Source organism: Bacillus rossius, chromosome 16 (assembly GCF_032445375.1).
Source record: "Bacillus rossius redtenbacheri isolate Brsri chromosome 16, Brsri_v3, whole genome shotgun sequence".
Lineage (NCBI taxonomy): Eukaryota > Metazoa > Arthropoda > Insecta > Phasmatodea > Bacillidae > Bacillus > Bacillus rossius.
The window spans coordinates 8,149,184-8,173,822 of NC_086343.1; the positions used below are offsets into that span (position 1 = coordinate 8,149,184).

At 33.5% G+C, this 24,639-nt stretch overlaps 1 protein-coding gene across 6 annotated transcripts in view; it reads right to left on the reverse strand.

Annotated features, from left to right (window-relative positions):
• LOC134540432 (uncharacterized) overlaps positions 1–24,639 on the reverse strand; it is a 202,815-nt gene that overhangs the window by 20,484 nt on the left and 157,692 nt on the right. For 4 of the 6 annotated variants that reach the window (XM_063383178.1, XM_063383179.1, XM_063383180.1 and 1 more), the window contains 2 exons: positions 20,061–20,100; positions 5,146–5,288 (listed from right to left, as the gene is read on the reverse strand). In XM_063383178.1, coding sequence (XP_063239248.1) covers positions 5,146–5,288; positions 20,061–20,100 — 183 coding nt within the window. The remainder of the gene's footprint in view (positions 1–5,145; positions 5,289–20,060; positions 20,101–24,639) is intronic. The other 2 variants (XM_063383181.1, XM_063383183.1) reach the window with 1 other exon arrangement.

Below are 24,639 nucleotides of genomic sequence, written 5' to 3' on the forward strand. Positions count from 1 at the left end.
GTTTCAAATTCAAACCAATTTTATGATGCAGAAGCTATAAAAACTTTTTTTTGATACAATTAAAAAACAAACTCTACAAAACTGATTAAATATAAAGACATGAATTTGCAAATGCTATCTGGTGACACCTCCTACAAGAAATCTGGTACACTAAGTTCAAACACCATTTATGGTGAATTTTTTGTATTGTACATAATTATATTTTGCTCTTATTAAGAAAACCATATACAGCAAAATCTCTCTTAATTTGACATTTCCGGCCATCCCGGAAAATTATCAAACATTAACATAGTTTTAATGTAAACACAAAAGAAAAATTAACCTACGTAGAAGAAAAATGATATTTAAAGTAAGTTGTGATAAACGGTTCTATTGCTATAACTGTATGTACACAGTTGCAATATTGTGCATACGTGATATTTAACACACTAGGAAACAATTCCTTCTGAAAAAATTTTAATGCAAGCTGCTAAATTTGTGCTCGATTATAGAATGCACCAATCAGAAAAATGCTGGATTTAACCATGCCGACTACAGTAACAAAATTTGCCCATGAATGACACAGCAGAAGCAAAACTATCCACTGGATGTTATTCTGAGAAAGTAAACATTGTTTTATAATATTTCATAACTACCCTCAAAAGCTGTAACTTCTTTACACTGAATAACATAAAAAAAATTATTATCCATTATAATTAAGCATATTTACAAGCATTTCTCATCTTATAAGTATGCATTCAAAATAAAATTTCACATTTTGATATGCAGTAAATTTCCACAAATAAAAACAATTTTTTAAAATAAAATCTGGTACTAGTACTAAAGCTAATGGCATTCTATACATAAACATTTTTACAACTTGGTGGAAACAATTCCATATAGTTCACTGGTTTGGTAAACAAAAATTAATTAATGCGAACTAGAAATTCATGAAAAATAAAAGTGCTGTAATTTTTTTTAAAAAGCTCTAATACCAAAATGAGAAGTTAAAAAAAATATTGAAACATATACATAGATATGATTGTTTTAATAAATATAAAAAAAAAAATAGGAGAAATGTTTTTCAATTAAAAAACTACACATATATTTGAATATAATAATTATCTTACAATTATAAGGCTAGCAAAAATGTTTTAAATGTTTAAGGGATTAAAAATTCAGGGTAACCACATCAATATTTGAAGAAAAGAAAAGAAAAGAAAAAAAATTCCCTGACTTTTTGTGACTTTCCATGGACAAAATTACAAATTTCTCTGTAATTTTTTTTTTTTTAAATTTACCTATTTTGGAATTTTGAAAGAAATAAAGACAATACAACCTCCACCATCACTATAGCTGTTCAAACAAAACCTAGCATACGCCAATTTCCGACGAGTACGACTGTGCATGAAAACACCTTCCATGTCTGAATGATGGCATACCGGAGCATGCGATTTTCCCAAAAAAATTACTATCACTGAAGAATTCACATGACATTTCCAGGTTTTAAAGTAAATTCCCTGACCAATTTCAATTTCCCTAACTTTTCCCCCACTTACAGTTCACTTCTGTTTGTTTATATAATATTCTAAATCACTTTACTATTTATCCCCGGGACCTGCCTCGAGAGACAGACTGCATAATTAATAACTTTTAACCCTCTTCTGGGACTTTGAAAATAATGCGTAAATTTGTAGGGCACGAGAGTGACTAATTGTAACTATACCGATTCATGCGGCAAGGCATTATTCTCAGTGTCATTGCATGGGACATGCAAGACATGTTATCATATGCCAATAAATCAAGTGAAACATGAGAAGTGTTCCATTCTTTATCACTACAGGCAAGATCATACGGTGAATAGCGATAAAACCAAAATATCAGCAAAATTAAGTCAATACACTGACGACACCCACTGCCAAACATCAAAATGGAAGTCAATAACACCAACACCCTAAATGCAGCAAAATTCACCTCAATTACCTCACTATAGCTATTAAAATATACAATTCATTTCATAAGCTCTTAGTTTATATTTTATTTAAAAACCAAAAATGTTATATACTAAGTAAAAAAAAAAAAATCATTTAGTTTCTACCAATGGTTTTTCAAAGTAAATAAAAGCATATAGTCATGGCCAAAGGCTTATACAGAAACATTACAAAAAATGTACATGTATATTGTATAATCATTTTGGGCTTTTACATTGCATATATATATTTTTTTTCATTACTGAATGTTTCTTCACTATATGTAAGTAGTATTGTTTAATTCACACATTTAAAGTGTCTTAACACAAATTGTCGAAAAAGTTGATCAATGTAATTGTGCTTGATATGTACTTATTATTACACATGCTTTAATTTTTATTCACGACAAAGACGAAATCCACTAATCTCCAATGACAAAATTTTGGTTTTTTTAAAACTCCATTAAATCTTGGCCTATTTATCACGTGTTTGACAACTTCTGGTACAGAGCATGTAACCCATTCTTAGCGTGAGTCCGACGCTCAGAGCGAACCAGGTCTGGAGGGATTGAGGTGGTCTACGATCAACGTGCAGTTAGGAACGTACAAGGCCCTATCATATCAGTACTTAAGGTCGCCAGGCCCAAACCTGCTTCGATTATAAATCCACGTCGGTATCTGCATGTGTTTAATCAAGTCTCTAGTGGCCAGTCTTACAACAGATTTTTTTACATACCTTACCTTAACACTTAAGTCAACATAATTTAATAAAACAAATTCCAACCATGCACTACAAAAGAGATATTATAAAAAGCTGTTTCAAGTGACTTTACTGCAGCAAAAATACTTCACAGAATATAAAAAAAAAACTATCAATTTGCACTTATATAATTTACAACCAGTATAAATCATTGCAAAACAGAGCTCTTCAAATTTCTTGAAAAACTATAAAACTAAGAATTGTAAACAAAACAAAAAGCACAATGTCAATGTTTCTCTGACACTCTGAGATTATATGACAAAAAATTTCAGTTCAACACTAAAATAAAAAGATTGAATTTTTAAGTGCCTTTTTAATTATTATTACAAAGTTCACAGACAACACACTGGACACCAATCTAAAGGGTCAGGCAAAGGCACAAGCATCTAAAATACAATAAAACAACTATAGCAAAGAAGTGAATGCAATACAATAAAATTATTTACTTACCCTCATCAGTTCAAACAAGACCTTAACTTAGTGCTTATTTTCTAAAAAAACAATTGTAGAAGGAAGTCGTGGAAGAGGGGATTTCTATCTCTAAAGCTTAATGCTATTTTTGATTGATCATTTATTACAAAAATAAATATTACTACATATATTTTTTTAAATAATAATTTTGTGTATAAAACAACTACCAAAACCATTTTAAATTGAAAATTTCCTTAATAAATGGTTATTTTTCTATAATTTACTATTTAATAATCAATAATACCTCTGTCACAACTGTTAAATCTTTAAAGAGACACTAAGTACATTCAGGTGGATGATATTCTAAAAATTAAAAAAAAAAAACCGAACTTTGAAAATTAAGAATTCCTTCCCTGCTGTAAATTTACACAATTGAAATAAAAAAAGTCCTGATGCCTAAGCAAGTCAAAATAATAGCAAATCAGAAAAATATCTTTATATATCAAAATCTATTTCAATCATACAGGGATCTGTCAAATGTAAAAAAACATAAAAGATTTAATTAAATCAATTTTTTTTACTACTTAAACTAAAATAGTAGGACAGCCTGTTATTATTTTATTTAGGTTTCCTATAATAATGTTACTTGATTAGATTTATGGCTGGTTTTCAATTGTGGCGGGAGACTACACATTTGAATGAAAGTATATATTGAGCAGGATTTTCGAAAACACTAATTTAACTGCAGACATACTATAATCCTCTCTACAAACAAATGCATTACATACACTGCACTAAAAAAAATTGTAAAATATGTTACTATCATATCTGGACATGAGACCATGTTGTTAGTCATCAATTGGTCCACAAAACACTTTCATGAAAACATTCTCGCCCCTTATCATCCACTAATATTGGAATGATATTTAGCTAACACGTATTTCAGATTTGAAAATGTATTACTTAATCGATTGTTTTCCCTAGCCATTAAAAATGTTATCTGATACTGTCAGTAGGGCTGTTCCGATACCGATACTGGTATTGGATACATGGCGATATTTAGCTCTCAGCCAATCAAGGTATCGGCACAGGTATCAGCGGTGTTGGAAATAATAATACCTGAACAAATTTGTCTTTCAAATACTTGCTTTGTTTCTTGGTGAATATGACAAATCATAGATCCTCTTTGCTACCAGGTATTGCCAATAAACTTGTAATTTCAAACACAAATCTTAATAGTTAAAGCGTCTACTGGTTAACTATGAGTAAACAAGAAAATAATCGACCTAACAAAAAATGTTATTTACAGTGTTTCAATTAGCTTACTTTTATTTTAGATTATTTTACATTTAATAATAAAATGACGGCATTCACCAATGAATATATTTAAAAAAAAAATTGTTTGAATTATTTAGTTATAAAGTGTGGCCATAAATGTTGGTTGTATCGAATAAACTTGTAATTTTAAAGGCAAATCTTATAGTTATTAAACGTCTACTGGTTAACTACGAGTAAAAAAGAAAATAATTGACCTAACAAAAAATTTTATGTACAGTGTTTCAATTAGCTTACTTTTATTTTATATTATTTTACATTTAATAATAAAATCACGGTATTCACCAACAAATTTATTAAAAAAAAAAAAAAATGTTTGAACTATTTACTTATAAAGTGTGGTTGGCAATTATAAATGTTGGTTGTATAGAATAAACTTGTAATTTTAAAGGCAAAACTTAATAGTTATTAAACGTCTACTGGTTAACTACGAGTAAAAAAGAAAATAATTGACCTAACAAAAAATTTTATGTACAGTGATTCAATTAGCTTACTTTTATTTTATATTATTTTACATTTAATAATAAAATGACGGCATTCACCAAGGAATATATTAAAAAAAAAATTTGTTTGAACTATTCAGTTGTAAAGCGTAGCCAGCGATTGTAAATGTCGGTTGGTGTCGGGAACACGGAGCCGAGCCGGGAGGAGCGGAGGGGTGGCGAGGGGGGGGGGGGAGGGGGAGGGTTACCTTGATGCGGGAGACGGCCTCCTCCGCCTGCATCATGCGCGTCGTCTTGGTGGGCTGCCCCTCGCACACGAGTTGCGTGGAGCCGAGGTAGCGCGCCCTGAACAGCACGCCTTCTATCAGCACTGCCGGTTCATGGATCATCACTGCGGGCAGACAGAGCGCCGAGGACGCCCGTCACTCCCGGGGTGACAAACGCGCGGCGACCTTTCAAGATGGATGCGACAATGTTGTGCCGAAACATCGGGCATGTCGACACTTCTCAAAAGTGGCCTTGATCCAGAAGCCAACAAGATCTACACTCTACACTTCCAAGATACATCAACCGATTGTTAGGAAACCACGACATCAGAAGCAAACACACACACACACAAGCAAATTCAACAATGAATCATTGAAAGATGAAAGTTAGATATTTCATCGGTGAAAATGCAAAACCTCTTATTTCAAAATTGGTAAAGTTTTCAGGAGGGTGGGGAAAAAAAAAATTGCACATTAATATTCAACTTTTACCTAAAATAAAATTTTATTTTGCATTCGTTGACAATCTCACAAATATCAGTTACTGTAATACCTGTTTATAGCATCCGTTGCAGGAAATTGAAACTGATTTTCATACGTTAATATTGTATGATCACAAAAAAATTGTTATATGTAGTAGGTTTTTCCATCTGCAGCACCAATTTTTTGAAATTTACCCTAAAATACACTTCGAACTTATCTTAAAAAAGAAGACTAGTAAAAATGTGTATGTAATTATTTTTAGAACTATATCAAAAAACTTAGCCACCAGGCAGAAACTTTCAGATGCCTTCGCTCTTTCTATCTTTTTTCAAGGTGCCTTAGCGATTGCAGCTGCAGTGGACTCTAAAAGCCGGAGCCAATACCGGAATGGACGACCACGTCGCAAGCACACGAGTGCGGAAAACGAGCGAGCAACTCCGCGCAGCTTCTAGAGCGCAGATAATGGGTACTAAACCAAGAGTAGAGACGGCGTTGCTCTAACACTGACTCGTACCTCAAGCCACTTGTACATCAACAAGTGCGAGCCCTGTCAGAGAACTCAGACACGGCAAAGACTGTTCTGGATCAGGGTGTCTGCACATACTTGGTGAACCAATCTCAGAACTTTTTCAAGACATTTAATAAAATTTTCTCACTACTTTTCATACATCAACAGGATAATTTTTGCACGTGATCAAATGTAATACAAAATACTGTAGATCTACTACTTACAGGAATGTGCCAACTTTTATGTTAGAAAGATGAAACCTTTTCAGAGATAGTTTCCACATGATTTAATCAGAGAGGCTCCAACTATTTACATTAAATTTACATACTGCATCTGAAGTCGGAGGTCAAAAAACAAAATCCAAGTTACCAAAAGGCTACTGGAAATCATAAGTTTCGTAACATAAAACAATGTTAATTCGAGACTTTCTTTATCGTTTCTTTCTTGACGTTTCCTTCATTTCCGTTACTTTTTCGTGACTTCCATGATTTTTTTTGTGACCTGCAGACACCCTCTGAACGATAAAAACATTAAAAACCAAGCATGTGAAAAGGATGTTAAACAGCAAAATCCACGGCTAGGAATAGAAACACATTCTTTCCATAGCACTAATAGTAGTAATACACTAGCAAACTCTCACCGAAAAAGTTCTAACAAATAAAGTACAACAGGCAGTGTCATATAACAGGTCTTAAATTTGACAGTATCAAAAGTAGTACTAGTTTTAGCTATTATCTAACTGTAGCTTGCAAAGCAACACATGGTGTTTGTATAGGAACTATGAGTTGTTTACAAACAATGTTCACAGAATAAAAGTGGTAGGAGAATATTTAGACCATTGGTACTTTTTTTTTAAGAACCATCAAAATTGAGACAAGTCACACAGACTATTGGTGTACGAAACATTGTATAAAATGCTCCTTAGACTTACCTTAGTATATGTGTTAGCATTCACATTTCATTACAAAGCCAGAAATAATAAAAAAAACTGAAGAAACGTACCAAATATTTTCACACAGGAATGTGACCTCACGAACCTAAACACTGTTTTCAGGGCAGCAATAAATAGATCGACATCATCTATTCATTTTACTTGATATACTAAAACACCATTTTTTTTATGTCGATAATTAAATTTTCACAAATCTTGTCTTGTGGTTTGTTATGGAAGTTAAGGCAGATAAGTTCATACTTTTTTGCTTATTACAATTGAAAGAAATATTTTGCTGACCTACCTTCAGGTACAAAAAAAAAAAACCACACACGTGCACACACATACATACATACAGATAGCCAAACATCGATCTCAAAATAATATGCATCCGATGTCAGAACTACACACAAAAAAAAATCAATAATATAAATTAAAAGATTTGTTCTGTTTTGATTTACACAAGACATTGTTCATGGTTCTCATATATTGACAAATGACTTTACCTTTTATTGATGCATGGCATTATTTGGGGGAAAACCTACTAAAGGGGCAAGATTATATGGTTAATTGCAATAAAACCAAAAAGTATGGAAAATACCGAAATGCCAGTTAATACATAATCTAGCACAGAAAAGCTACTAAAAATCATAACATCAACCAAAAATTTGAACAAAACTTTACTCAAATTACAAAAATTTAATCTTTTACCATAGTAAATTTTACATGAAATTTATACCAAAAATGATGGTCTAAATTAGTCTAAAAATATCTTCATGAATGAAGACCATGTATAAAAATAAAAACAACTAACACAGAAATCTCGAAATTGACCTGTAATTAAACCATAAAATCTTTTCCCTAGCTATTAAATAAGAAAGTAAGTAAGTTTGCTTTATTTTTGATGAACCTATTAAAAGCTTAAATCATGTCTAGCACAGGAAATATATTGGCTCAATACCAAACAATTTTGTGACATTATTATTATTTTTTTAATTTGCTAGTTGAATCCTCTCCTAAGATTATCCTTAATTTAACAGTGTTCAATTCTTATTGAACATTGTAGGTTTCTACCACTCAACAAAATGGCGTATTTGTTCACCGATTTCAACCCTCATAACCAGCACGAACAAGCCCCAAAATATTACATTGCAAAGGAATAACTATAATTATTACTTTTTGGCAATGAGCCAAAAAGTTTTCAAGCTACATGTTGCACACAGTGAACTGCAAATAATTGTATCATTTCTTGTATTGATGAAGAAAACACACATGCATTTTATAAACAATAAGCAAACAAAGCTTTGCCATTTTACTTGACCACTTCACAGTTGTTCAAAAATTTCAAATATACGTTAAGCACTGTAAAAAAAAAAAAAAAAAAAAAAAAAAAAAACTCCCAAGATCATAATAGTGTTAAGACACATACCTGTACTTACTAAAAATAGGAAAAAAAATACTAGGAATGAGTGTAATTACAATACAAACTTTCTGAATTGTGTAATATTCTTTTTGATCATTTATAAAAAATTTTCCAAATATATACAATGTTACAATTCTGATATTTTTTTTTTAATTCTATTGTGTTTGCTATGTGTTCACTAAAACTTTTTTGTAATTGGTTCCATAGTTAGAAGGTAAGTTTTTTATAAAGTGGGAAATAAACTGTCACGTTTTCACATTCAAAATGCCAGTCAGTCAAACTACCATTTATGATAGATGAAACTCCTGTACTATATATTTTTTTATGTTCTCAAACAGAAAACACACAATTCCTATAGCATATTTGTAGCTGAAAATTACTACTTTTGAAAAGGCCTGCAGACTACAATGAGGAATTAATAGTGAGTGACCTGATTACAAGCAGTCTGAAAATTTGAGAAATTCTACTACAAAAACAGGTTTTGAAAATTTTACTGTCTTTTAAAAATTAAGTTTCATTTCAAGGAAATAGTTTCTTTATATGGGAAGAACTATCCAAACTTGCAATACCTACATAAGAAGGAAAATTTTTCTACTGATACAATGTGTACATAGAAAAAAAAAGGATTTAGAGTAACACATTTTCGCAGAAAGTGATATCTTTGTGATTTGCATGCAAATTTTAATGTAGTGTAAACTAGCCTTAAGCAGCTTACAAACGTACACAATCCTACAATGTTTACAGTGAGCTGAAATAATCACACTACAATTAGGTACCTAGAAGGGGTTGCAACTTCACTACTAATGTTTAAATTTTACATGTAGGATACTGAAGACTCTCTTTATCATCTGCATATTTCAATGTTCTTACATCACCGAATGGCCTTCCTCCCAAAATTCCAAGACAAGTCGACATTTGGATTGGGCTAGCTGCTAAGTTGGTGCAAGTGAAAAATGCAAAGTTTCCAGGAGAAACAATTTAAAGTTTGTAGCTCTCTATAACTTCAGGGAAAAATTTTAAGTACACAACGTGATCCAAAGGGAAAAGAATTACGACACACACCCCTTGATCAATTTACGAATCTTGAGTTCCCAGTAACTGTTAAATCAGTCTGTTATCAAACTTTGTGACTTCAGCACTTGGGAACTAGCCTACATATTGCCATTAACGTACTATTACATATTACCAACTGTCCAAACGTTGATCCCACAGGTAACTGCAGGCCATTCTGGATATTTTTCATGGAAAGCCCAGGTCGTGAAGATAGCCACAAACTCAACAAGTTCACCCTGAATCCGTATTTCTGGTTTTACACATGATAAAGGGTTACAGATATGCATTCTATAACTTATATGTAGGGAAACTACGGGCAGTTATTGCAAGACAGAAAAATCAATGGGTAGGTGTGATGCAGGATATTATTTTATTATTATATAAAAAAAAAGCATCCATTAGTTCATGACAAGCTAAATATTGATTTAAAAAAAGTGAAAATGTTTATATTGGAATGAGTATGCCCACACAAATTTGTAATAAAATTTCCCTGACTTCCCTGACAAAAATTTCAAATTTCCCTGACTATTTTCTCTCTCTAAATAATTGAGCTGTTGCAATTGTCTGAAAGAAATAAAGAAAATCCAGCCTCCTTCATCAATCATAGTTATCTCTCCAGTTTCTTTATTTAAAACAGAACCTCACATTCACCATTTTACGTATACACTAAAATGCCATTTGAAAAAAAATGCTCTCACAATCTGAGTGATAACAGATCAGAGAATGGAATTTTCCCCTCAAATGATTATTACTAGAGAATTTCCATGACTTTACCAGCATGTCAAAGTAAAATCCCCGACATTCACAGACCGATTCCAACCTCCACGACTTTTCCTTTCCCCCCCCCCCCCCCCCCCCCCCCCCAGACCCGGTGGATCGCATAAATATATTTTAACTCTTCCTGCTGAAAACTGAGTAACACGCTTTTTGCGCTCAATTACTAGAAAAAATTAAAAGTCTGTGCATCCAAACTTTGCCATCACTGCCTGCTTGCATCGATGGCAAAATGCACGATGCAAAATGGCGCGACTGTAAAAAAAAAAATATCGGGACACTCACATGAAGGAACAAGGGTTTCAAATTCCGTATCCATCCCGTCTTAATTTCAATCTTACGTGGTTTCCGAATATCACACTCCATAATATAAATGCCAGGACGATTCATTTCTACCGGCCACTGCTAAATCCTTTCGAAAGTTCCCTCCAGTGATGTTGTGTTTGCACGTTTCTAATGACGAAAAACCAAAGATGGAAAAACCAAAATTTATTCCCCGCTTTCCAGCGGCGCCCCTTACGCGGACACATGTCACACCAAGCACACGACAGGCTTAACAGACACACAGGAAGCCCAATCTGACGACGGGGTGAGGGGCGGAGAAGCAGCCAGGGGACATGCAGGTTGGAGCGGAGATAACAGAGAGAGAGAGAGAGAGAGAGAGAGAGAGCGAGGGAAGAGCGACACCTTCGTCCGCGCATGCTTGCGAAGGCATGGGCATGCAGGAGGAGCAGAGAAGAGGCATCGGCACTTACCAGCACGAATTGCAGCGGCACAAGTTGGGAGATGCAATCAAGTGTGGACAGAATGCAAAAAACCAACACACAGAAACATAAGTTACTTTTGGCAAACAGCCAACCCACCACCACCAAAACTGCACATTTTGGTTATTTAATTTCTATTTTTTTTTATGAACTCTGAAGGCAAAAAAAAATTTAATATTTGAAATATGATACAACTCACCTAAACAACGAAACAAAAATAAATCACTGATGTGTAATTACTTCAAAATAATTCCATATTATCACATTTTAAATTAATTTTTTTTAAATTATATTAACCACTTATAAATTATAATCTGGCAAAGAAAAATACATATAAATAATAAAAAAATTCTTTTTAGAAAATTTAAACCATCAAGTCTTAATCACAGTTCATGAGACCACCCTTTTAAAACCCTTCAAAGATATGTATTTAAAATAAAAAGTAATCACTCATTAACACACATTCCACATGATAACAAGAGTGTTGTTTTTTTAAAAAAAAGGAATATGCTATAAAAAGATATTAATTTTTAAAACTTAGTTTGACCAGTTAAGATTTATATAATTTGAATTGTTTTTAGGTTGTACTAAATTTGTGAAATATAATGGAACTTAGGGGTAGTTTCACAAGTGAGAATTTAATATTAATATTATTATGTGATGAATGAACACAAATCTAACGAGGCAATCCAGCTGCCACTAAATAAACTTCTATTTCCACAGTATGTAGTTATATCCATTTTTTTTTTACTCTGTGCAAAGGGATTTGTATTTTAAGCTCGGTGAATCTAACTAGAGTCAATTTTGATAAAATTAAAATGTAAGTATTGGTAATATAAATCTTGTAACATTGTAAGACCCTGCTCTCCCCAACTTTTACGAGGCGTGTAAACTAAGTAATGAGACTCGATGGTTCTTCCAATCCTCACAGCAGCGCTGGAACTCGGATACTAGAATAGCTTCAGCTGGTCGGTTACAGCCGTTTGAATGTTACTGAGTGTCCCTAAATGACGTCCCTCGAGGTGTGAATTTTCAATCTCAGGAAGAGTAAAAAAGTCGCAATGACTCAAGTCAGACGAATGAGGAGGCTGAGGAGCTACAGGAATGTTTTTAAATCTTTTGGTCCTGCAAAAGGTTTTTTGAAAAAATTTTTGCACAGATTTTTCTTATCCCCAATTCATAGGTCAAAATCTGATAAACGGTGGTGTGGGTAAAAATTCAACTCTTCCTCAATCGTACTGACCAGTCAACCGGTGATCTGAACGCACCTGATCCCAAATTCTGTCAATATTTTTCATTGGTTTTTAAAGATGTAGGCCTTCCGCTTCATTGTTCATCACTCTATCGACTGTCTTCCATCAAAAAATGCCTTAAACCAACGAAAAAACTATATAAAAATTTTCCGGAAGTCGTACCATGGTAACGGCCGCAATAGGTAGTATTTCTTTGAAATCTACTTAACTTAAGTAACCTAATTTATAAAGGAAATTCTACAGGTCCATTCTCCAACAAGAGACTGATTGAGGTGGTCCGGGCTAGTTGGCCTCCCCAACCCAGATCCACCACTGCTAACAGGACACCAAAACCACAAGCCACAGAGTCATGGAAGATATTGCCGCGAGACGGGGGGACAGTCCACTGCACCAGCCCATGACTGGCTGAAGGCAGCATGAGCACACACCACAGACTTCAGGCCGGCGACCTCAACTTACGAGAAGCAAGGTAGCATTCTGTGAGGGGCTGTCGCAGGCTGCTGCTTCGACCCACGAGGCGGTGAGAGACCTCTACCCGCACACCCAACAACTACTTTCAACCTACAGGGGGTAGTTGGTCATTTTCCTAACCCACGGAACCTTTGCTTGAAGAAACCTCTTTTATGGCAATGCAGAGAAATTACAGTTAAAGATCGTTAATTTTAAAATAGGTGCAATATTTCCAATCTAAAAATTCAATAATGACTTGGCTGTGCTTTTCACAGAGTTACGCCGGACGCACGTTGAGACGCGGTGAGGTGAGGTGAGTCACCGTGAGTTTCCGCGAAACACAGAAATAAATACAACAATTAACGTTCGTGTGCAGCGGAAAGTGACTCAGTCTCAGCCAAGGTCTGAGCTCGTGCTACAGTTTTCACTAGTGACTGCGACCTGCTCGCAGTGCAGAGTTCTGTTTCCAAACGTTCCATCTGACGGCTGAGAAGAATATTAGTTAACTTAAAACTCGGTTTTCTGCAAACTGAAAAGTTAACAACATTATTTTATCAGTGTTCACCTTTACTTTATACATAACTTTAATTTTTTCTCTTACTTTTAATTTTTGTATTGATCTTTATGTTTTTCTAGTTTTTAACCTTAACAATACTGATTAAAACAATGCTACTCAGAAAATGGTTCATGGGTTATCAGGCAATTGTTCTTATATTTTCATTAGATAATTTGTCTTTGATAATGATTTCTCCACGAGTCTTACTTTTATTTAAATAACTTCCTTTTCTGAAGTTTTTCATGCTATAATGTTGCAATTATTTCATCTTCCGAGAAGATCGAAATCAAATTCTGAACTTTGTAAAGATTCAATATATGTAAAATGCATTCATTGCACACAACGTCGCAGTCATGCAGAACTGCCGTTGCAACTTTTGCTCTCCCTGCGCAGAATTTCTGCTTCTCTTCGTCATCCCGCGGCTCAATTTGCGCCTCACCTTATAGTGATAAAATATGATTGTGATGCATACTAACGTAACCAATAAGCCTGGTAATTTAAGGAATGCAAATATTTCATCTAAATCCTCACATAAGGTATTTGTGTGTTGGCTGGGGTGTAGTGTGTGTTAAGTTGGTTTATCTTGTTATTATGTTCTTTGGCACTTCTCTCTGTTGTGCTTTCCTGAATTCTTGAGCAGTTTTATGACAAGAGAATAAACTACAGCCCAATGGTGCACACATTATCTACTTTACTGATTGGTTGCTTCAGTAAAATGCTAAAAATAACAAATACTAGCTTCGACATTCATAAGGTTGCCACAGGTAGAACTGCCAAGCGTTACAAATTTTCCGTGATTATCAATGAACTAAACAATCAATTATGGAACTACAGTGTTTTTTTACTTATTACGGAAACAGGAGAAACTAAATTACACATCTCAAATATTGTGTGCATTAGAATTTAGGCAATAAATCTCACTAATGTAGCTCATGTAATTGGAAAGTAAATTTTTGTAAAGTACTAAACATTAATATTAATCCTTAAATATGATTTAGTATTTTAAAATTAAGTGATTTACAAAGCTGTGTAATTTTGACATGACGTCTAATAAATCAAAGAACGCCGGCTGCACGCACGAAAAAGGATGACTCATTGTCCTGTTACGCACATTGTCCTGTTGCACACATTGTCCCATTACGCTCATTGTACGCTTGCGCCGCATCTATCTCTCTTCCACTCAATTAGAACAACCATCAATTTGACTTTTTCGAGGCACATTATACTTGAAACACTCCCATTCGTTTCCTACTTTTCCTATCATCGTCCTATCCTTAACAGGATAACACAGATTGGAAGAAGTTAAATAGCAAATTGTATAAAAGTTATAGTTAAAATAATCTGTTCGTTAAAGTAATAAACATATTTGAATTAATGAGTGCAAATAAAAGTAAATTTATCAATTAAATTGTAGATTTCATTTCACTTCTTCTTTGTATCCATACAAAATAGTGATAATTCAATAAAAATGATTCACTTTAATTCATAAAAGAATGCAATCATTTCATCAATGTCTTGTTATGACGTCACATTAAACTATGGTCCGTAAACCGACTTTACAGACAACCACTTTTTTAATTATATTATTGATGGATTGAATCTTTACAATAAAGGCCTTTTAATTATTTTGTAGATTACAAGCTTACCGGGAAAAAAATTAGCTACCCTGGAGAAATCATTACAGGCATCATTTAATATAGTGTCACTCCGCCTCTGGACTCGATAACCACCTGGATTCTGTTAGGAAGTGAGCCCACAAGGTTGTGATAGTGCGTTGCATCTGGGTTAAGCCACTCGCTGAGGATTTGATCGCGCGATTCCACCAAACTGCGAGGATGCTGATGTCGGTGTTTTACCCGCTGTTCCAACACGTCCCACAGATTTTCAACGGGGTTCAAGTCAGGTGATTTTGCAGGCCAATCAAGATGTAACAGGGTGGGGGAGTGTTCATAAAACCAGTCGCATATGCTTCCAGGCCGATGAACTCTGCCATTGTCATCTTGAAAAATCGGGGTGTACTCATCTTGCAGATGTTGACTGAAAGCCAACGCCTGATCATCCAGAATGCTTAAATAAACATTAGTTCCTGTTGGTGGTCACCGCTGTGTGCAGGCTCAATCCATGATGCGAAAAAAAAACACCCCCAAAACATCACAGTCTCACCTACGGCTTGAATCTGATCTTGCAAACGTTCAGGATGAAATACTTCATCTGGCCTCCGGTGAACTCTACGACGTGCGTCACGGGAACACAGGCAAGAACGCGATTCGCCAGACCACATTACGTTCTGCAAGTCAGCTGCTGTCCACATTAGATGATTTATACACAGCCCACTGAAGATGTGCAGCTTTATGTGCCAGTGTGAGCAACGGCCTCTTAAAAGAGGTTACCGACTCCAAATGTTCATTGCATGCAGTTCCTGTTGCAATTTCTCTCGCTAACAGGTCGGGGTGGACCTTCATCCACCGACTGCAGCAATTCCTGTCGGGTTTGGAAGCGATTTTGATTCACAAGCCGTGAAACGAGTCTCTGTCCCTCTCAGCCAGGATATTTTTCCGACCATAATTCTGACGCCGTGTTTTATGGCCAAGCGTAATACAACACTGTTTGTAGACGCACACAGGCAAATCCAGCAACTTCACGCACCGTGTGGCCATGGGCACGGAAAAACACGATTGCCCCTTTCTGCCACTATGCATGTGCACTAGGGTGACTATTATTTGGTGTAATTTTCAACGTGTTTGCTTTATGCGTGTTTTACTGTCTGCATGAATGTATTTACTGATGGTTGTGCCTCGCAGTTGGTAGCACTGCATAGATAAATTTTTACTCTTGACATCGGGACATGGCCATCGCATTTACATTAACAAACAGCCAATATTAAAAAAACAACAGTGTGTCGAACAGTGTGATATTTTCACCAAAGCATTACCACCACTGCGACATACATTTGCACTCAAGTTCCACTAAAATAACTGTGCACGTAATCAGCGGTGCCTCACACAAGCCATGCCTACGTGATCACACACACCAGTGCACTTACAAACAACAAAAACTTAAAATACTTTACCTCCATCTCTCCAGCGATCCTGCTAATTGACTCCCCCCCCCCCCCCCCCCAAAAAAAAAGCAAATTATCGGAGCCCGGCACGGACACCACGTGACCAAACAAAATTGCGAATTCGGAAGGGTAAGTCGGTTCTAATGAGAGCTATCCCAAACTTCATGACTATCTGTACAGCCATTGGGTCGAGACGAGTTCACCTTCACTAATTGTCCGGCAAAAGTATCGCATGCTTCAAGGACATGTACTGAGAAGAGAAGAACATTCCACATCATCGACTGTATTTTTCGCGACAGTCTCGAGGACACACATTTGAAAGGAGGAACAGGAAAATAAAGGAGTTGAGACATCACCTTCCATCCCTTCTTCAGCAAAATATAATCTTGGAATTAACGTTGATTTTGAAATCAAAACTAACATAAACTTACTGTATATATTATTTTTTGAAAAAGAAAATTTCTTATTGATGCGAAAACAGACAAACATGTTTAATTCACCAGCACTGCTCAAGGTGGAAAGGGGCAGAAATGGAAATTTTGGCACACTAAAGACTTAACATGCTCATTTGTCCAGCGAATGGAACATAACAGTGGATAGGTTTCACAGATTCACTTGATACCTAAATAACATTTACGAAAGAAGAAAAGTTTGGCAACATTTGTGTAGCTCTGAACACATTTATTGATATTCTGTAGGGCTGTTCTGATGCCCTCTTATCCGATACCGATACTCCGACACCACATTGCTACAATCAACATATATAATTGCCAGCAACACTTATTTATAAGTAGTTGATACATGATTTTTGTTTTATCAATATGTTTGAGAATGTAATTTTTTCTCTCTAAATCTAAAATAAATGCAAATTTATTGAAAATTGTGAATCATTAATTTTTTTAGGTAAACATTAGTGATAGTTGATAAGGATAAAAACTGATAGATTAAATTACCTATATATTTTCTTTAACAAATTTGATATCCAATACAAAACATATTTAATACTTTCATAAATAATCACAGTTGAAGTCTCCAAAAATTCAATATTTCTAAGAAATAAAAAAAATCTTTATTAGAAGGATATTTTGTTGACAAAAAAGTATTTTACATCATACAATTTAAGCATAGCACAATACACATTATGCCTTTGACTAATTAATAAACACAGTATTTAAGTATAGCCTTAAATTACAAAAAAATTGAAGCAAAAAATGCAAACAGAAATATAAACAGGTAAGTAGAATAAATGGGCAGTACCTAAATGGTTAAAATTAACTATACTTTATTCATGTGTATGAGTTTAAGTATTGGTTAGAAACGATTACGTTGGAAAGCCAGAAAATTGGGAATATCTGCTGGTACTGAAACTAAAATGATTAAACCAATACATCACTAGTAAACATATTTATTTCTACTTACTTGCAGTTAAACAAGAGTCTAAGTCATTGGTTTTTATTATTTTCCTTAAAAAATGTACTTAAAATAATTAAATACAGCTTAAAATATTTTTAAAACTATCAAAAATTAGCAAACCAAGTATTCTCAAAAAAATTTAAATTTTAAGAATATTTTGCTTCTGATACCTTCGATACCTTGGTATCTGCCAAGAGCTGACTATCTGCCGATTTCCGATACCAGCAGTAGTATTGTAACAGCCATTGTATTTTCCTTATTTTTCATTCAAAAGCACTAATTAGACGAAACTGACCAGTTTTGTAGAAAGCCATCTGAATATATTGCAGCAATGACAAGAAAATTAATACCATAGAACAACAATACGGTATTTGAGAATGCCATGCTTTTTTAGAAATTTTGCCAGGATCATCTAACGTCAATACAGTTTCAATAGGAATGCAAAAAAAAAAATTATGACATAGAATACAATGATACTAAAAACAAGATATAACAAGCTTCTCTTCAGCAAGAAAAATTTTGTATGAATATATGAGCCTTAATGTTTAAAAGACGTCACCAAATGAACTTAAAAACATGGACAGTACAGTGATGGTAAGGCGCACAAAAACATCTGAAAATGTTGAAATATGAGCGGATCAATCCTGCTGGATTACAGAGTGTGCTAGATTTAAGACAGCCTACTGTATTATTAAAGCAGATTAGAGATGTTTCCAATGGCAAAAACAAAATTACTCATTTAATAGTCATACAAATTGTGATAGAATGACACAAATCGCTGGGAAAATGTCCACTCGTGTAAAATGGGTTCACAAGATAAATGACTCAGTAGCTACAATCAACTTATAAAAAAAAAATTTTATTCATTATGTGGGAGAACCCAAATGGTTTTTTCTGCCATGGTTGAAAAATGGTTGAACACTAGTTACATCACCACGCGATACTGTGAAATTGTTATGCGTTAAAATCAATTTGCCTACACTTTTACTTGAATACTCCTGTTTACCTGAATTTTTATAGATTCCTCTTCCAGTGTTAGCAGTTAACTGATTTTTGCTTCAACTAAGGTTGATTTCACAGAGTTTTAATCACAAACGACTAGGCTACCTGCATTCAAACTACAGCACTTTCAAAAAGTGACAGAATTTTAAAAGCTTCCCGGCCGACAGCTAAAGAGACACGCTGCCAAAACTGCCCCGGAGTGAAACAAACTCAACAGGGAAACTGTCAAAATCTCGAACATAGGGGAAAAAAAAATTTGGTACAGACCCAAAACCCACTGCTGAACCAAACATGGTGGCATAGTGGTAAAGGGTTGGGACTCGCTGTTCGGGGTACCCACGTTCGAATATCGCTTCATGCATTCTGATTTTGGTTTCCCAATGTTTCATAAAATCACTCCAGAAAAATCCTGAAATGATTTCTTATAAAAGATCTAGGCCTATTATTTCCTTAAAGTGCCTAGTTTATAATAATAATACTAATAATAATATGTGGTCCTGAATAATACTGAATAATATATGGCATTAAAGCATTTTTTTTTTCAAGTATGCATCATGATATGTAAGCTGCAAGTTGTTTAATTTTAGGGGCTACGTATAGTTTTTGAGCTAATTTTTTTTTATTAACAATTAATTAACAATTATTTATTTTTATTTATTTATTTTATTTATTAGTTTTTCTTCAACAGAAAAAGTTCTTAGCAATGGCGTATGTCCAAAAACTTACATCAAGTCATGCACTCCCATTGCACAAATCTTTTAAAGTTAACAATTAAAGATGATTTGTTAAACCATTTTTCCCATTAACAGCCATTTGTGAAATAACTTGGAGTTAATATTATTTTTTTCCAGTGTGTTATTTTCTCTTTGTGATATGTTCCTAGTGTTTGCAACACAACAGTATCTTTTAAGATGTCAGGAGAACGTTTTACAGATAACGTGATGCCTTGTAAAAGGAATGAAAAATATTTAAAAAATTTTTTTCTGTAATTTTTGATTTTTGAAGAGCTCACAACACGGGTGAAGGACTGAAGTGTGTCTGGTTAAATTATGCTAGCAGGAGACATTTCACTTTTAATCTAAAGAGGGCATGTTTCCTTACAAAAGTCAAGGGAAATAAATGATAGAAAAAAAATACGTAAGGCTAGGTTTGGAATTTATAGTGAACATGCATCAGAAGAAAACATAATTAAAAGTACATTAGCTGATGCGGAAACTGTAACTCACCTTCCTTGTTACGGCCTTTCTTTTTGCTCCCGTCTTTGTCCTGTTACAAACAAACCAGAAAACATGGTTTAGTACAACAGAAAACCAATTTCAAACCACAAAAAAAAAAAAAAAAAAAAAAAATTAAAACAATCAAATTTCTAAATTCCATTTGAATTTTGGAAACTACTACTTACATTCCAGTAAATCTGAACATTGATTTATTCAACTTCTGACAATTTCTTTCAACAACTGAACAACTGACTACCTTTTAAGGCCCCCAACAGATACGATCAGTCCAAACTGTCAGTTTGGACTTATCAGTTGGAACTGCAGTGTGTGGGAACAACAGCATCTCGCCAGTCCAAACACTCAGTCCCTCAGCTGAACATAGTGGCAGACATCTTTGTTTATACTATTTGGTTACTTTGCTCGTTTTTTTTCTTTCTTTCCTTTTTTTTACAGCTACGAGTGCAACTGCAGTTGTAACATCCAAAGCTTCTTCCATATTCCACGATGAAACGACACATCCAACACCCAACAGCAAGCACAAGACTGATCGTGTGAGGGGAAGGCTTCAGTTCGGTCCAAACCGTCAATCCGGGCTGAGCGGTCCGAACTGACAGTTTGGACTGACCGTGTGCGTGTGTCTTTAAGGCGTGGTCTCACTTACAAAATTACTTATTTCATTTATTATTATTATTTTTTTAAAGGTTTTTCTTGTAAACTTATTTCCATACCTCTCTTACATTTCGTGTTTTGTCTCAAATTTTCTCAAAAGATGATTACTAAATATTATCCGATAGTGGTAAGAAGTTATGCAAGTGTTAATAATGTTGACCTTTAACAGCATGAAAATAACACTTGGTAAATACCTGATGAGAAAATTTGTGAACCAAGAAATGCACAGGAGGGATACAAAGTAATTTACAGGTAAAACACCTCCAAATAATTGTAATGACAAGAAAATAAATAAACCAACTCAGTATGTGAGAATGAGCCTTCAGAGAGGCAATTTTACATTTTAACTTCTTGATTAAAAAAAAACACTAAACAGGAAGTCAAAAATCTTCTTTTTAGCTGGAATGCACTAGGGAAACACACAAAAATATAATTATAATACACCAAAAAATCAAAAATGCATACACGTGCATGTTTCTTGAGGCATTCAAAATCCCCTAATAAATTTTTTATTTGCATAAACATTACCTTACAACCCCCCTCCTTCCTAATACAAAATTACATCTTCAGCATGTCAAACTAATAAGAAGATAGCTCATTCCAAAATTGATATAAAATATGTATATATAAATTTTTTCCCCTTAATTTAATGGGCTAGTGTTGATATGATAATAGTACATAAATAAAAATTCCCATATTAAAAAAAATATGCTTACATCAATGTAAATAATAATAATTCATGTTACTCTGTTACAATCAACTCATGCACATCAACCAAAATTATTCTTACATACTTGTGTTTTAAGTGTAAACTAATGCAAACTGTGCAATTCATGCCAAAGCTGTAATGCCACGTTTCGTAAAATCAACCTAATCATCTGCTATGTACATGCAAAACTTTCAACCAGGCAAGATAGGTTTGTTAAAAGCATACATCACATAAAAAAACAAAAACAAAACTTTTAAAATTAATAAACATGAAATTACTATGTTTAGTGGTAGGCAACAATGAAACTTTTAATGATTTTATTTAGACTAAAATGTTTGTTTTTTTTATTATCAAATTAACGTAATCTATGTATTTACAATGTTAATACAAAGAAAAATAAAGGTTTTTAAACAATGTTTGTATAAATTAGTCTTAAAAAATACTAGTAAAACATAAGTTATTAGTATAATAATTTAGCATTGGCAAAACTAGTAGATCACTTAAGGTACCAAAGATGGGTCAATAATGAAAATAATAATACAAAAATCCATACTTTATTATTATTGATATCATTAATATACTTTTGCTGTCTGTGAGATGGTTAATGCGATCGGCATATATTTATTTGTTATTGTGACACGGAACATTTTTCAAATCACTCACAAATAACTCTGTACAACGTACTCTGAGATTCACTGCGATCGTCCTTGAAAGCAACCTTACCTCCACCTGAGGGAACTCTAACGAGTACGCCTGAAACATTACGCAAAAGTTACACTGGAAACTAAAATTACACAATGCAAGATCTATCAGCATCTTTTCCACCGTTTCAAAAACTGAGCACTTAATCACTCACCATAAAAACTGACAATAACCTTGATGCAATATTTTCACCTATATCGTTCACATGTACCCAAGTTTTTACAGTGTAACCGATAACAATCACCAATTTGTAATATATATATATATATATATATATATATATATATATATATATATATATATATATATACACACACACACACACACACACACACACACACACACACATATATATATATATATATATATATATAATTTCTTCCAGTGTGTAAGTAATCCATTAAAAACATGATATAAAAAAAATTAACATTCCAGAGGTATGGCAACAGGTCACAAACTAGCATACGTATCACACTGAAGGTCGTACAATGATTATGTAATTGTTGCCACTACTTTCCTTCTCTTCCTTTCTTTTTTCTTTCTTTCTCTCCCTCCCTCATGTTTTGAAGAAATTCTAGGTAAAATCACGGAGTAATACTCAATGTTAATTAAGTATTCAAAAGAAATAATATTTAAAAAATTAGGTTTTTTTAATAGAAAACTATAGTTAAAACAGTGCAACAAACAATGTTGTTTATTTAGTAACACCATTTCTTAAAAAAGGTATCAGGTTGTTATATTCTGTTAGGCATTTTGTTTTCTGATTTACAAGCATAAAAATTGTTTTGCTATCTCAGCCAATACTCACAGGCTAACATCCCATAACAGACAATATATATTTAAATTCCACAAATGTATTGATGGGAGTGTCATAATAGATGTGAGTGAAGAGTACACCTTAAACATATTGTTACAAATCAAACAAATTTATGGACAAAAAATTTTCATATACTAATATAATACCTTGCATTTAGAAAATATTTTCGAACAACCTCACAAGCATAGAAAATCTTGTTAGAAATCCACTCAACTGACCATGAACATAAGATACTGTCTAATAAACACATTAAAAATTAGCTGAAATCATTAAAAGATAGTGCAATTGTAAACTCAAAATTTGAATTATATATACTATTATAGGCTTCTGTATTGATGTTAATATTTAAATTATTTAATAAAATTATTTTTGCTGTGTGATGTCATCAGCTTCCTTAGTTTAGTAGCTCTGTTAAGCAATTAACTGCATAATAATAAAATTAAAGCAAACCAATTCTCACCAGAGATGTGTAAATATATAACCTCGGGAACAAGCAGATTCGTGTTCTCATGTTGTTCATGTTACAAACAAACTGATAATACTAAACTCGGAAACAAAATTTAATGCAGAATTTTTTAAATTAATGCAGAGCATCATAAATACACTGAAAAATAAAATATTAGTTTCTCAATTACAAAAATTTCTGGACGCAAATCAAACAATTTCTGCCCCCGCCGCTAGAATTCGCTGCCAGAATCATAAACGTTGCTTGCTACCATTATGCGGAGATAGCAGCACGAAACAACAGGAAATTTTAAACTATCAGAAATGGCTTCAATGAAAGAAAAAAAAAGACTTGAAAAAATCCTAAGTCCCAGCTTTGCACATGATTTTCGACAAGGAATTTTATTAAAATACTGTCAATCTTTTTAAATTTACCAACAGTTAATACTCTAAAATTAATGCACATGTTAGAAGTTATACTTCCATGGCATTACTAAAATAAAAAAACGGAAACATTTTAAAACACATAATATAACACTAAGTATGAGTTTGTATATTTGTTTTTGCTGAAATGACTGAACTCAGTATGTAAATACTTCCTACAAACAAACCCTAACTGTTTCAACATTTTATATAATTTTTTCATATTATAATGTTATTAAAAAGGTAATAAAAAAGTACGAGATTTTAACTACGTCCCTTGAAGTCATAAAGCGCGGAAATTAAGAAGGAGAATATATATTTTAATATTGTAATGCCAGATATCTTATGTATTTTAAAATATGAAATTACTTTTTCTATGACTATTTTAGTTTACCAAATATATTCCAGGGTATTACAAAGTTCCATATGGCACATCAAAATGGTTGGTATGTCCCCTAACATTTATGAAAGTGACTATACACGGGGTTATGTTGCTACACTTGAGCCCGTCATCTTTGTGACACATTTACGTTTATTGACTTACGTTCCATTTTCACGAAATTACTCAAACTAAATGCTGAACGCGGAGAGCCAAGATGTTTGCATATCAAAAATACTGTTATGACATAAAATAAATATACTTTAAACAATTGTTTTGCTAGAAATTTTCACAGCAACAAGTTTTTTTTTATTACTAACTTTCAATCTTACATCCATGTTTGGTGTACAGTCCGGAATAGAGTATCCTATCACAAAACAGAACAGTTTTCTTAAAAGAGACTACCTAGTATTGTGCACATATATACATGTATACATTTATTAAT